Genomic DNA, 14,328 nt, shown 5'->3' with positions numbered 1-14,328 from the left:
TATAAATAAACTTTTGATACATAAGTATCATAATGTCACATTAATACAAACATAGATGATAAAAAACTTTCACGTGTGAAAAGTTAATAGGAAAAAAATATAGTAACAATTAAGTAAAGTTATGTTGTGAGTACCGGATCGGGTGGTCCGATAAGTTTGATTTTTATCTGTACTCGTTTATTATCTTTTTCTCTTGATTGAGAGTTTTTGTCTTATCAAATATGTGTTTCTAATCAAATGGTGTTGGTTCAAGTGGTACATGCTTGATCCTCTTAAGCAATGTCTCATGTTCTCACTTACCTATGGATATTTTCGATTCGGATAAAATTGTCTTCAGTGCAAGGATATATGTAGAAACCAAAAAAATATATGCTTTTCTATAGCTGAATTTAAATTAGTTAGACTTTAAAATAATTTCCAAAATAAATAAAATTAGACCAAAACAAATACTTGGTTATGCTTTAAGTCAACACAAAAGTCAAGGGTAGAGACTAGAAAGATTCTTCCATGTGATTGTGTTGGAAGACAAATTCAGCATTTTAGAATTTTCCTTGCAGCATTTTAGAAAATTAGACCAAGAAATTTCAACACAAGGATACATCCATTTTCCCTTGAGATATAAATCTTTTCCGGTTGAGATATAAATTATCTCATTCAGCCACAATAATTGACATGGGTTCTTTTTTATAGTTTTTAAAAATATTTTTATAAAAAAGAGTAAAATAAAACACATATTATGATTTGATTTTAGTGGGGAAAGAAATAACTTATCTCCCGAGAAGATGTATTCTATTTTCTTTTTCATACATCATCATTAAGACTCTACAAAAAAAGAGTATTATTTCTAGTTTTTTTTACCACGAAAAGCTCTACAAAAAAGAGGTATTTTGAATATTATACTTCAGTCTCATTTTAAAGTCCACCTTAGTAAGTCAAGAGTGATGTATAAAAGTATTTTGAAGAATACAAAATGTGTTCATACTAAATCGTTATACTAACATATGTTTGTTCAAGTAATACATATTTAATTTTCCTTAAGCAAAATCTTGGGTTTTAAGTCTTGTGGATGAAAAAATATCCGCTGAGAGAGTTAACCTCATATACCTGTGGATGTTCCCGACTTAGAGAAGATTGTCTCCAGTGTGAGTATAACTGTGTAAAAACAAAAAAAATATACTAAATCGTTATGTCCATAAGAAAAGTGAATATATGTAATTTCTAATTATTAATTAATAAAGTATCATCGTTTGATATATGTCAATTTTATATGAATAAGAGAATTTCGATTAGAAATATGTAAAAAATGGATCATTATGTTCTTCACCATATTTTTTCTTCCTAAAAGTATGAATATAATACATTTTTCATACTAAATATCATTTTCACATAGTCAAAGGGGCATTTTTTTTCTTTGTACCCACCTTTTGCATGCATATATATAATAAGTTGAAGCACCAAATTAACATCAATGATCTTTCTTCTCCTCTCTTAATTTTTGGGAGTGTTGAACTCCCAATAAACTAGCTTTTTATATATATATATATATAATTATATTCTAATTAGATAAAAAAAAAGTATGAAGGATATACTAAGGGAAGAGCAAATTGGGGAGTTTCTTGAAGCATTCTGTCTTTTTGACAAAGATGGAGATGGTATGTTATATACTCATTATATTTTTATATACTCATTATATTTTTATATACCCTCTTTATATATAAACTTATCTAGATTGTAATGAAAACTTATAGTAGTTTAGTTACTTGATTAAAGTCACATTTCATATATGGCTTATTTAGCTTTATGGTACCAAATTCATGGAGTTGTTTGAAAAAGTAGATGTATATATAGCTGAAATTTGTTAGATTAATGAAAATGATAAATAATAGTAGTGGAGGTAAGAATTGTTCTTTCTAAAAAAAATTAAAGGGTAAATTGAAGAAGAAAAAAATAATCACTTACTCCAAACACTAGAATCTAGTTTTTTATCTCCATAAAACAACTAGACACGAGTTTTTTTGTATTACTAAAAGTATTTTTTCACCTTTTTAATAAGGAATTAATCTTCTTCGGGGTTTGTGGTTGCTCCTCTCAACAAATATCGCTCCCAAAAATCGAACCCTCGACCTTGGAGATCCATGGGACCTTACATTACTAAACCAACATTTTGTTGGTACTTGGTACTCTACATGAGTTTTGATGAAATTAATTAGTTATAGAAATATCAAATAAGCTATACGTTACCAACAAGATGTTAGTCTAGATGGTAAGCTCCTACTAGATTCTCAGAATGACCAAAAGTTAAAGGTTCAATTCATGAAAGCGAAAGCAAAGTGATACCCTTGTAGTACCCAAAAAAACAAGCTATAAAGTTAGTGTCAAGGGAAAAATATTTTTGGTAATTTTTCTTATGTATTGGGAAAAAAGGTTTCATAAGCATTGAAGAATTAGGCATTGCAATGAGATCACTAGATGAAAATCCTACAATAGAAGAATTACAGTTTATGATGAAAGAAGGTGATTTGGATGGCAAAGGAACCATGGAATTTGGAGAGTTCTTAAATCTTATGGCCATAAAGATAAAGGTACATGAAAATCAAATTTAATTAATTATTTTAAGTATAGTACTATATAGAATTGATCCTAATTATGCATGCATATTATTTGTGTGGACCAAAAAGGAAACTGCAGCAGAAGAAGAATTGAAGGAAGCTTTCAGGGTATTTGATAAAGACCAAGATGGTTACATTTCACCCATTGAGGTTCAATTAATTATTTATTGCTTGCTTCAGAAATATTATCTTATTTTCCTTAACAATATTATAAAAATAAAGTATATTATATTTACCCTAATGTAATATAGGCATAGAAATTTCAAGTATTATTAATATCGTACTGGTCATTAAAATCGGTCAACTACTGATACTCTTTTGTGTGTGTGTGGGTGTAGTTGATGTTTGTAATGAGAACCATTGGAGTAAAGGTGACAGAAGAAGAACTTGGGTTCATGGTGAATCAGGCTGATTTGGATGGCGATGGACTCATTGATTATGAAGAGTTTGTGAGGATGATGATGTCTGTTTAAATACTCCTTAATTTAAGATAGATTGTTTATCCATTTTAGTCCTCATATTTTTTGACTTCACCGGTTTAGTCCTTCAAAAAAAGAAAAGCCTAAAATGGTCCCCAAAAATTTTAAATGTGAATCAAATTAGTCCTTTTTGGGTCAAATTAGTCCATACCAAATGCTTGAAAATATACTAAAAATGACTAATTAAACCTACATTTGAAAGTTTAGGGGACCATTTTAGGTCTTTTCTTTTTTGAACAACTAAACTGACAAGGTTAAAAATATGAAGAACTAAAATGAATATTTAATCTTTAATATATGTATTTACTATATAGTTTCTATAGTGAATAATGGACAATAGATGTTGATGAAGGAGTTGATAATAAGTTGAGAATTGATGAAAATGGGAAACCTTATGATGATAATTATATTGATGATTTATATTTCAAAACAAGAATTAAAGAGCATGGATTGTTCTTGAATATAGCTACTTCTGATATTATTGTTGCCAAGGACTCTAACACCTCAGTAGATATGCAACTTGTCATGCTCATGAATATGTTGAGCGTGTCACCCACAAACTTAAATATTCTTGTAGTATTTTATTCCCCATAAAGGGGAGCATTCCATGACTCGAACCCATGATCTCAGGTACAAATAGTCATCTTACAAATGAGTCACTACCATTAAGCTATTTGTAACACCCTAGTTTTAACATGCAACCCTACATACTCATGAATAGATTGAGTGTGTCATCCACAAGTTTAAATAATATATACAATATTTTATTTCCTATAAAAGGGAGCCTCCCGCGACTCGAACACGTGACCTCAAGGACAAATAGTCACTTTACAAACAAGTCGCTACCATTATTCATGAACCCAAGGAGTCACATGTCATAACTGAGGTGTTTCAAGAATGATATTCAAAGTTGAGGATAAGTGATTATTACTATGATTATTGATAGGAGGATGTTGTGGTTTTCCCATTGTTTTTATTTGTTGTAAAGTGAAAGTTATTCATGATTTTCTCTATTGTAAGTTCCTCACTATTATAAAGTGAAGTGAAAAGGTAAGGGTATATCTACCTTAGAGACTCTATGCCCATAACTATGAACTTCATGATTTGGTTTATGAGTGTAAATATATTATCACAAGTACAGTTATTGATTTCTAAATTAGTGGTTAAAATTTACAACTATATTTTAGAAGCAGTAAATAAAAGCTATGTTAAATGATATTTTGTTGTTCTTTCTCATAAGTTTTTAGAAAAAAGTAAAAACAGTTAAGAGAAAATTTAAGTACTGATACAATGAAATGGATAAAAAGGAAAAGAAGAGAATATATAACCAATCCTATTAAAAATCATAACTTTGTACAACATCAAAGCATTGAATTAAAGAAGAGAAACATAACTTTAGAATATAAGTTATTTTTTGAATCTATTAGCTTCAAATACATGACTAAATCAGAGCCAAAAGAGTATAACAACATAGAGATGAGAGATCAAAGTCAACATAGTTTTTTTTGTTACATGATGTATTATTCATGTTAACTCCTAGATGCTTAGTTTAAATGACATTTCAATACTTCCCGCTTATCCATGAAGTTAACCCCACCTACTACACACTTATTGGTCCGCTCCCCCTTAAGTCCATCATGCGCTCCAGTCGAACTATCGGCTCTAACACCATTTATTAGACCCGACTGCGACTGGGGAGCCTCCAACCACCAGAGAGTTCCATTGTTACCAGACATGAGAAGAGTGAAGAGTCACAAGTGAGACACCACGTAAAACCTTCAGACAATAGTTTTACGGGTCTTTTTCACTTATAAATTATTTCATTTCTCATCTCATATCCAATGTGGTACGTCACACTTGAATAAACATAACATTTTTATATATTTTACTTACTCTAATGTTGACATTGACATAATAAAGACAGTTCTCCTCTTAATTGTTTCTAAAACATGCATTTATTATTTAGCTTAACATCATGACAGAAACTAAGGGTTATTTATATAAAGTCATAACTCATAACAACAGTGACATTTTCTGACTTCTTGTATATAGAGAGAGCCACTGTCATTTAATTTATTCCTCTATAGAGAGGCAATGTCAATGAATTTATTCCTCTATCTAACTGCTATAATATATATTATTACTTTTTTAACATCATGGTCCCCTAAAATAATTTACTAAGCTCTGCTCAGAAAAGTTTAAGGCTCTTAAAGATTATGCTGAGGCAACGTAGAATTGGAACACTCCCCAAAATTATATTCAAGAAACTCAATAAGGGTAGCAAGTGGCTATATAAGGGAAAACCTTGCAGGCCAAAGGCAAATAATAAATAAATATAGTTAAATATCAGCACAAAAACCAAAGAAAGAAGAGTCATACTCAACAAGTACTAGAAGAATGCTACATATATATTGCACCTATAAAATGAGCGGGCCCAGTGCATAAGACTCCCACTTAGTGGGGTCTGGGGAGGGTTGATATACGCAGCCTTACCCCGTAAACGAGAGACAGTTTCCATATATGTATAAATATTGCACCTATAACATGATTAAAACATAACATTTGGACAAAAAGATCTGATATACCTTATGTTTAGCTATTTCTCTTTATGTATATTTGAGGCAAAAGGATTATAAGAACCTCAGTGGCTTTCTGAATCTTAGATGCTACTAGGTTCCACTAAATAGAAAATTAGAAATGGGAAGGGCAGGGAAATGGATTAGAAACTTTCTACTAGGGAAAAAGGAAGAGAAGCACAAGAAGATTGATACACTTTTCTCTGAGAATAAGAGTGCCAGCATGATTGAAAGTCAAATGATAAGTCCTAATATGAAGCGTAGATGGAGTTTTGGAAGATTGAAAGGTGGAAGTGGAAGAAAAACAAACATGATAGCAGGACATAAATTTTCTATATCTTTTGACTCAGGTGATTCTGCTAAATTTCAAATCCAAGCCTTGTTGGAAACTCATGATTCAAAGAGTTTTCCAACAATACTATCACAGGTTTCTAGATACAGAAAAGATAAAAGTGTAGCTGCTACGAAGATTCAGGCTGCTTTTCGCTCATATTTGGTATGATTTTCTTTTTATGTTCACACTGGCATCTTTCTAGATTCATCATTTGTTCGAGAAACAACAAAATCATTCGTTTATCTTCTTCTAACAACTCTTAAAGTTGTTAGAAAAGACGGTTCATGATACAGTATCAAAGCCTCTACAACTAAGGACACATTTAGATAAACAGTTTAATGAAGTGTTTAAGCAATAAGTTTTCTAAAAAGATATCATAGGAAGGAAATGCCTAAATGTTCAAGGGTCCCCACTTTCAGTAGCTTTCTTAACACTATATTACTATTTCTAGGCTCAAACATTTGGACTAGATTTCTGATGAACATGCTACATGTAATTTTCAGGCAAGGAGAGCATTACATGCTTTAAGGGGATTAGTCAAGTTACAGGCACTGGTAAGGGGATACCTTGTAAGGAAGCAAACAACTGCTACACTGCGTGGCATGCATGCATTGATGGCCATCCAAGTTAGAACCCGAATTCACAGAATTCAGAAGGTAGAAGAAGCAAATCTTCTTGGAAAACAGCCTCCGGAACATAGAGAAAGTCCTCACCACAAAGGTCTCAAAAGAAAAAATAAAGTAAGCCTGTGCAAAATTTTCATAAAGTCATCATTTCAAGATTGACATAAGCATAATATGATTGTTCAAGTAAATAAACCACTATATTCAATTTAGATGTAAACAACAATGCTACTCTCACACACATTACCTAACATGTGCACAATTTTCACCATTTAATTATAATTGATCACATCTCAGTTTTTTGTATAGTCACACTCTGATTGAACCCCCACAGGCATGTCATACAAATGTATAGAAGTGATGCATTACTAGCATTTTTTCAGATGTAAACCCCATTGAAAATTCATCTTAGTGAAGCTTTAGATAGAAATTAGTGTGAAACAGAACAAGATGGAATAAGATAGAATAGGATGTTATGTTCTATTCTCTTTGGTTTCACCCCTTTTAGTGGAACCAACAAAATGTTCTATTTTTAAGTCTTTTGTCCTTATTATGCTTTGTCTATAAAATACACTAAAGACAAAATAGAACTCATATGATCTACCAAATGCTACCTTAGGCTGAGTTTCAGTTACCTGTTCTGCTATGCTGCAATCTAACTAACATCTACAATCTACAATATGACTACTATGTATACAGAACTCAAAGGGTATGAGTGTGGATGAAATGCTGGAGACTTTGAAAAGCAGAAATGCCCCTCGAGATCGTTCACATGTGAAGAGTATGGAGCATGATCCCACGACATCCTATTCAAACAGTAGGTCAGTTTCAAAACATCAATACAGGGAGAATACTTCAATCACAGCACCAAACAGCCCAGAAAACTACAGATTCATGTTTGAAATGAACCCAACAACAATAGCATTATCAACTTCTGAGCACCACCAAGGGTCTCACAATCAATCATGGTCACCAAGTTACATGAACAAGACACAATCTTCAAAGGCAAAAGCAAGGTCTCATAGTGAACCAAAACAACGACCCAAAAAGGGAATGAGGCACAAAAGCAAGTCTATAGAATCTACCAATGAACTTAGTACCTCACTGAATGGTCCAAGGCATAGTGTGTCCTCTGAGTCCTCACGCATTGATCAAAGAAGCTTCGATCATTGGATTATTAACCACTATGGGTCAACGAAAGATGGTGGGCACGACTCCTATGGCAGCATCATGGTTAATAGTGATTCATACTATTGAGTTCCCATGCTAATGCTACAGAACAAGCAAATGATTCAATCTGGTACACTAATGTTAAGGTCACCCATTTTATAATTTTTTTGGTACATGCAGATTATTATTATAATTTACAAAGCTTGTTACCCTTTTAATTTTCCTGCTGGCAGTTCTCATCAGCTCTGAATAAATCCATACACTTATTTTCAACTACTCTTTAACTATGACACCTCACAATTGTTAGGTGATGTCAGTGTACTGTCACGCACCAATCATTTCTCATAACATCCATCTATAGTTTGCATCAGATGCAAAGAGATGTATGGTAGGGTGCCAGACCACAATAGTATGATACGAGACAAAACAAGATATTCTATTCTGATATCTTGGTTCCAACCTTTTCCGTGGAACCAAAATGTAATACTTTTTCGTCCTTTTTGTGTTCCAGTCTGTTTACATAATACACTAAAGAAAGAGCAGAACTTATATTTTGTTTCAACTTGTTTTGAGATGTCTACCAAACATTACCTACAACTTCCATGAAATGAAGGGCGGGATTTGAAATTTGAGTTTAATTAAATCCTGTAGTCAGACAGGTAATGCTATCATATCATGAAAATATCAATCATCTTCCTCGATTCATTAATCATTGGATTAAATTGAAAAGTGGGTAAATGAGAAAACATGGTCACTGAAAAAAATCAACTGTCTAAATGTCACCGTGGAAGAAGAAAGACACACAAACTCTACAAGCATGAGTGCATGAATACATCCCATGTTACAGCAGTTTAGGCACACTGTTCCTAGTTGAAAGTGTTAACTTTGAAACTCTTGCTCAACCAAATAGCAGTTTCCCTTGGGGAAACCTTTCCTGGGCCAAATGGTTTTAACAACACCCCAAGTTCGTCATACCTTTCCTGCTGTAGTAATCTTGCACTAAACTCAAGCAACCCCTCCAAGGCGTCGGCCCTTTGTTGGAAGGATGAAGTGTCAAACTGTCGGCGGCGCAAGTCTGAAGAGTTGTGGCTTGATGCTCCAGCAGTTGCATTTTTATCATATGAGCCACTTTTTTCCTCATTGTTTTCCTTGATCATGTTGCGCTTGATTCCCTGCCAAGTATCAGAACAACTAGGCCTGACGGGTGGTATACTACATACCTCAACTGTGCATTTGTCTATCATAGTTGAATCGCTGTTACATGGAGGGAAGCTTGAGGAACAACGAGCAGAGGTCGGTGAAGCCCTACTGATGGGAAACAATTGATCTTCATATGATGCTAATGGATATTCTGCCATCTTATCAATATGAGGTGCGTTAACTGAAATATTGGGTGAATTTACATTGCTAGATAAAGCAATAGTGGCCCTTCGAGAAGGCTGTTGAATGGCACGACTTTGTGGCAATGGCAATGATGCTCTGCGAGTTGTATGGACAGTTTGTTTGGTACTGTGTGATATAGGAAGCTGCATCAATGAGTTTTAGAAAGTCAGACATCTTAAATTTGTAATTGAGAAAATAATATTACAGGCGCAAGAGTAGTCCATTGTAACCACCCACAGAACAAAGCTGACATGCTTAAGTTTGTTTCATGAATATATGCTGTGACCAACATTAACTTAAAACATAACACAGGTGACATGCTTAAGTTTGTTTCATGAATATACTGTGGCAAATATTAAAACATGGTGCACTCAGCTTGCCTTACCTCCTTATGATTCTTTGAGTGTTTTATTGATTTCTTGTGGGTGGCAGGAGCTTTCGATAAAGTGAGTCTTGGAGTCTTTGCAATACTAGAAGTTCTGGAAACAACTGGCTTAACGTTTGACTTCACCTCATGACTATCTCCAACACACAGTTCTGCTAATCTTTGATTCAAATAATCAGGGGTACAATCTATTTCTCGGGTAGAGCATAGAGAATCTTGCTCTGCTCCAGATACACTAGGATTTGAAGTCTGACAATTGCTGAAAGAGTGCCACTTATCCTTATAGATGGAAACAGAATCATCTTCTCGTTTCAAGAATCTAGTTTTCTTGACATAGTTGGATTGTTGCCAATGACCTGGTAATGTACTTTGCCTAGGGCTGTTGATTTTGAGAAGGATATTATGAACATAAGGTTGAAGATGTGGGTGCCCAAGTAACTCTGCAGCCTGTCTCCAGCGATACATGAAAGGGAGCAAGAAAGAAAGGATGGTTACAAAAGACCCCTTCACATCCATTACCTGACATCACTTCATAGTCTGCCAATCAGACACCATGAATTCTACCCAAACAAATTGAAACTGCTTCAAATAATGTACAAACACTAGCTACAAAGTTTAGTATAACTTCTGCACTTGCTTTAAGACTCTACATTGAATTGACTTATTCAAGGTCAGAGGATAGCTTTTATACATACACTAGGCCTAAGCTCTGGATTTTTCCGCAGCATGCTTTTAATGAGACCTCGACTGCCATAAGGGAAAAAATATATAAAATTAGATCAATTGTACAGTTCAAAATAGAATCATGTGACTAATTCACAAGAAACTAATCCCCACTTTCAATGGGCTTTGGCTTACAAACAGTGTTAAGAACAAGGACTTACAATGCACTAGAATATTTTGATGGCAGCGGAGCCACTATGGACTTACTGATCTTGACAATCAGTGCTTCTATATCCTATTCAGAGAAATTAAAAGATAATTATATAACTCCATAAAGCAAAGTTGGAAGAGAATATATGAAAAGCAGTAAATGCGAGCAGTTTTCAAGTCTCTGAGAGATAATATAAGTGTAACACAGCAGCTGCATGACCTCTGCCGATAATCAGTTGTGAAAATCATAGTAAAACAATTGGCATAAATTCATAACATATCAAATGGAGATACAGAGACAATAAAATAGTAGATATTGATTCTACTGGTCTGTTACAAAAAAATATGTGCAAACAAGGTAATGTGATGACAGTCAAATTGTTATGCAGACTTTGGTATATGATTGAGAATAAAATGAAAAGTGGCAGTGATGTAACCAATGAAGAAACTGGTAACACAAACCTTTTTTAATTAAGATAATACTTACAAATGCTTTGAATGCAGGCTTGAGTGAGGTCATTTCATATATACAGCATCCTGAATAACCAGTTTCATAGATCATGAATACATATTTAGCTAGACAACAAAAAGCTTATCAAGGAAAAATAACCATGAGTAGTTACCCAAGGACCAAATATCTGATTTAGAACCGTAAGGTATATCTGCAAGGAGCTCAGGACACATGTAGCTAGGAGTTCCTACAACCTAAGTTACAAGGCAACAACTCTTGTTGATGACAAAACATCGTGCAAAAGTCTCAATCAGGAACATAAACTCAATTTATAGATTAAAAATTTCTTACAGAGGAAGTAAGATCATCTGAAGTCAACTTTTTGGCAAGTCCAAAATCACCTGTATCATCATTTGACCATTTGTAAGAAAATTTCAATCATCTGTGTTTTATTTAAGGGGTTGTTTGTGACTTGTGAGTTGGTTTTTGGAGGGCAATGAAAGGAGGGGGTTGAGGTGGGGGGGATTAGTTCCCATGAAATACACTTGTGAAAGGGTTCTCAAGCCTTCCCTTTACCTTTATTCCCCTCCAAAATTTAACTGCTCAACAGTCAGTCAACATACACTACAGAAACAATAGGATAGCATACCAAGGCGTATGTTGCGATCTTTTGTCAAAAATATGTTCGAGCACTGACAAATTCATGTAATTTTCTCAATTAGTATATGGCTTGAGAGAACATAGATGGAAATAAAAAAACTATTACTAAGCATAAAGAGGATTTGGTTGCTAACCTTAACATCACGATGAAGAATATGGTTCTTGTGCAAGTACTCAAGTGCCATGAGAAGTTGAACAAGCCACTTACAAAGTTTCTGAAAACTAATGTTCCTTTTAGATTTTAAAAGTGCAAATCTGAATGTCGTCTGATTTATTTAAAGATGAATAATATTGTTCGAAGGAAAAGAGAGATATATTATGAAATTTGTTTATTTATCCAACAAAACATAAAGAGACATAACCTCCTCAGGAAACATAACACCATTAGCTTTCTTTATAGCTTCCGCCCTGTGTTACAGCAATAATGTATTTAAAAACTATCATTGGCCCAAATCTAATTTATGAAAGCAAGAACCATGTTAGTCTAGGAAAATTTTGAGAAAAGACACTTACATATCTCCACCTTCACAATAACATATAATAATGCAAACATAGCAACCCTGACAAGCAAGGTATCAAAGTATGTCAGCATGAAGCAGTTACAATCAGTTTATGTGTCATTACCAATAAGCAAAAATCAAAACTGTCCTGATAAAAGGAAATAACCAAAGCAATCATCTGGATGGGAAAATGAAATTTAAAATCTAAAGTAATAATAAAACTGTACTTGTCTGTTACTCATCGTTACTTCAAATGTTTATTGAAGATGCATACTAAGGTGAAACTAATTTAATGCTGCTATGACAAATAATAATATATTCAGGGTTAGCACCAGATAAGACCAAGTCCAAGAGTTAAACTTCTTTATTAAAAAAATTATGATGCAACTGCACAATGGTTTAATAGCGATCTTCCAGTAGAAGCATATAAGGGAAAGATTATAGTAGAAGCCATTCTTGTAGTTAACTGAGCACGTAAAAAGAAGTTAAGACCATACCTTCTCTACCCATGAATCTTTATACTCCACAATAAATGGATTTCTCATTTTGGAGATGAGCTCCATCTACAGATACCCCAAAAGGAAAAGGATATAAAAAATATCTTGAACCATATCCACAAAAATTTCACATCAAACATTTTCAATCAACAAGGCTGTTAAGTTTACTGCCAAATCCATTTTGAGATTTGAAACCTCTCTCTAGGCCCATTAGGAAATGAAATTCTTGTAGAACACAGCACAAAAACAAGAACCAACCTCCTGGTGTGCAGACCTACGAGAGCGCTCAGTTTGGCGGGCAAGGCGAATCTTCTTCAGCACATATCTATGTGATTCAAAAACAAGGTTAAACAACAAAAATGAATAGAAACGGGCACTAAGGTGTAAAAAAGTAATGTAGCTTTCAGTTCTAACTTTTTCTTTTCATGCTTATGCTTCACCAGAAGGGCAGACCCAAAAGCACCTTTTCCAATTTGCTCAAGTATTTCATACTGCTCCATGTCAATAATAGTAGCAGATCTCCTTCTCCTGCCTACAATTACAAACCAAATCAAGGATTAAAAGACGGTATTGAAATATAGATATCAAGGTTTTAAAATGTGGACCACGTCACGTGATGTAACTGCAACATCTCGGTTGCTACAGCCACATCAAGACATGATTGCAGACTGCATTGGCTGCAACACCACAACAATTGCAATGGCGAGTGCAACCGAAACACCACCAAGCTATGCGTCAAAATGCAACTACAACCGCAATTTAAAACCCCCGTAGTTATGCATCGGAAGACTACACTTTCAGCAAAGTAACTTAATCAAGTATCCCATACACTTGATAAGGCATAGTAATACTATTTTGTTTACTAAATGAAGGAATTCACCATCAATTACATTGACTTATACGCCAAGGTTGAAGAACCAAGTCTTCTAATGCTAATCACATGTCTTCCAAACAATCTAACATTCACTAAAAACCTGCATGTGTGTGCTAGATGCTATACATAGTTGCTCGATCCTATGAAGCACCGACATGTATCCGATACGTCGATATGCATATTCTTGAAAAATGTAGGAAGCCAAACGTTTGAGATACACATACAAAATTCATAACACATGATAAAAATATAGTTGTTGTTCTGAAATTTCAAAAAAACCCATACTTCGTAGAGATAACTAAATACAGAATGAAAATCATATTGTCATAAGAAATCATTTATTATTGCCCACAAATAGGAAAAATATCAATCCCGGTTAATCCTTGATCATCATTATCCAGATGCATTTTTTCTTCATTCTCTATGCAATAACATGTTGCGTCTTTTGTCTCCCTACAATTATAGAATTCCACTTGGTAGATTGAATGATATATTTGTCTTTTAAGTGCTTGTGTATTATGTTTTTCTCTCTCTTAAAATGCTTCTACATCGTAGTTGAGCGTCTCAGAGGTATCAAAAAACATTTTAAGAGTATCAAAGATTACCATGAAAGTATCCAATTTATAATTTATTTATTTATTTATTTTAGAAAATAATAACTCGATACTCCATGGATACATATCCGTAAAGCATTGGAGGATATCATAATCAGATACGTGAACGATATTAAAATATCCGCATTTCATACGCCGATCCTAAGCTCGGATAAAATATGATGGTTATATTAGCCAGTTGACAACTAACTTAAAACTCCGTCCAATATCTACGAATCTAACATTGACTAAACTGCAAATTATCATTTTAGTCCCCTAACCTGTAAACATGATTTATCTATGTCTCTAACTTTAAAATAT

General features: G+C 33.7%; 3 protein-coding genes and 1 long non-coding RNA gene across 4 annotated transcripts; 2 read left to right on the top strand and 2 right to left on the bottom strand.

Moving 5' to 3' along the window:
* Window positions 1,482–3,509, top strand: LOC109329505 (calmodulin-like). Its single transcript, XM_019563190.1, has 5 exons — window positions 1,482–1,652; window positions 2,425–2,582; window positions 2,679–2,759; window positions 2,948–3,099; window positions 3,384–3,509. Exons 1-4 carry the CDS (start codon window positions 1,577–1,579, stop codon window positions 3,080–3,082), a joined length of 450 nt encoding a protein of 149 aa, XP_019418735.1. The 5' UTR covers window positions 1,482–1,576; the 3' UTR covers window positions 3,083–3,099; window positions 3,384–3,509.
* On the bottom strand, window positions 5,246–6,674 carry LOC109329914. Its single transcript, XR_002105597.1, has 3 exons — window positions 6,565–6,674; window positions 5,626–5,767; window positions 5,246–5,505 (listed from the first exon to the last, which is right to left on the bottom strand). It is a non-coding gene; the product is annotated as an uncharacterized LOC109329914 (long non-coding RNA).
* Window positions 5,755–8,322, top strand: LOC109329913 (protein IQ-DOMAIN 14-like). The gene is made up of 3 exons (XM_019563809.1): window positions 5,755–6,160; window positions 6,502–6,738; window positions 7,321–8,322. Exons 1-3 carry the CDS (start codon window positions 5,786–5,788, stop codon window positions 7,876–7,878), a joined length of 1,170 nt encoding a protein of 389 aa, XP_019419354.1. The 5' UTR covers window positions 5,755–5,785; the 3' UTR covers window positions 7,879–8,322.
* Window positions 8,429–13,939, bottom strand: LOC109329912 (serine/threonine-protein kinase Nek2-like). The gene is made up of 14 exons (XM_019563808.1): window positions 12,955–13,939; window positions 12,799–12,865; window positions 12,541–12,606; window positions 12,057–12,103; window positions 11,906–11,951; window positions 11,678–11,758; window positions 11,533–11,575; window positions 11,235–11,284; window positions 11,056–11,137; window positions 10,920–10,969; window positions 10,444–10,517; window positions 10,255–10,306; window positions 9,560–10,006; window positions 8,429–9,317 (listed from the first exon to the last, which is right to left on the bottom strand). The coding sequence occupies exons 1-14, from the start codon at window positions 13,038–13,040 to the stop codon at window positions 8,658–8,660; spliced, it is 1,851 nt and encodes a 616-aa protein (XP_019419353.1). The 5' UTR covers window positions 13,041–13,939; the 3' UTR covers window positions 8,429–8,657.

Source organism: Lupinus angustifolius, chromosome LG16 (genome assembly GCF_001865875.1).
Source record: "Lupinus angustifolius cultivar Tanjil chromosome LG16, LupAngTanjil_v1.0, whole genome shotgun sequence".
In the NCBI taxonomy this organism is placed as follows: Eukaryota; Viridiplantae; Streptophyta; class Magnoliopsida; order Fabales; family Fabaceae; genus Lupinus; species Lupinus angustifolius.
Note: the sequence above shows the minus strand (reverse complement) of the source record. Positions and strands in the feature narration are given on the sequence as shown.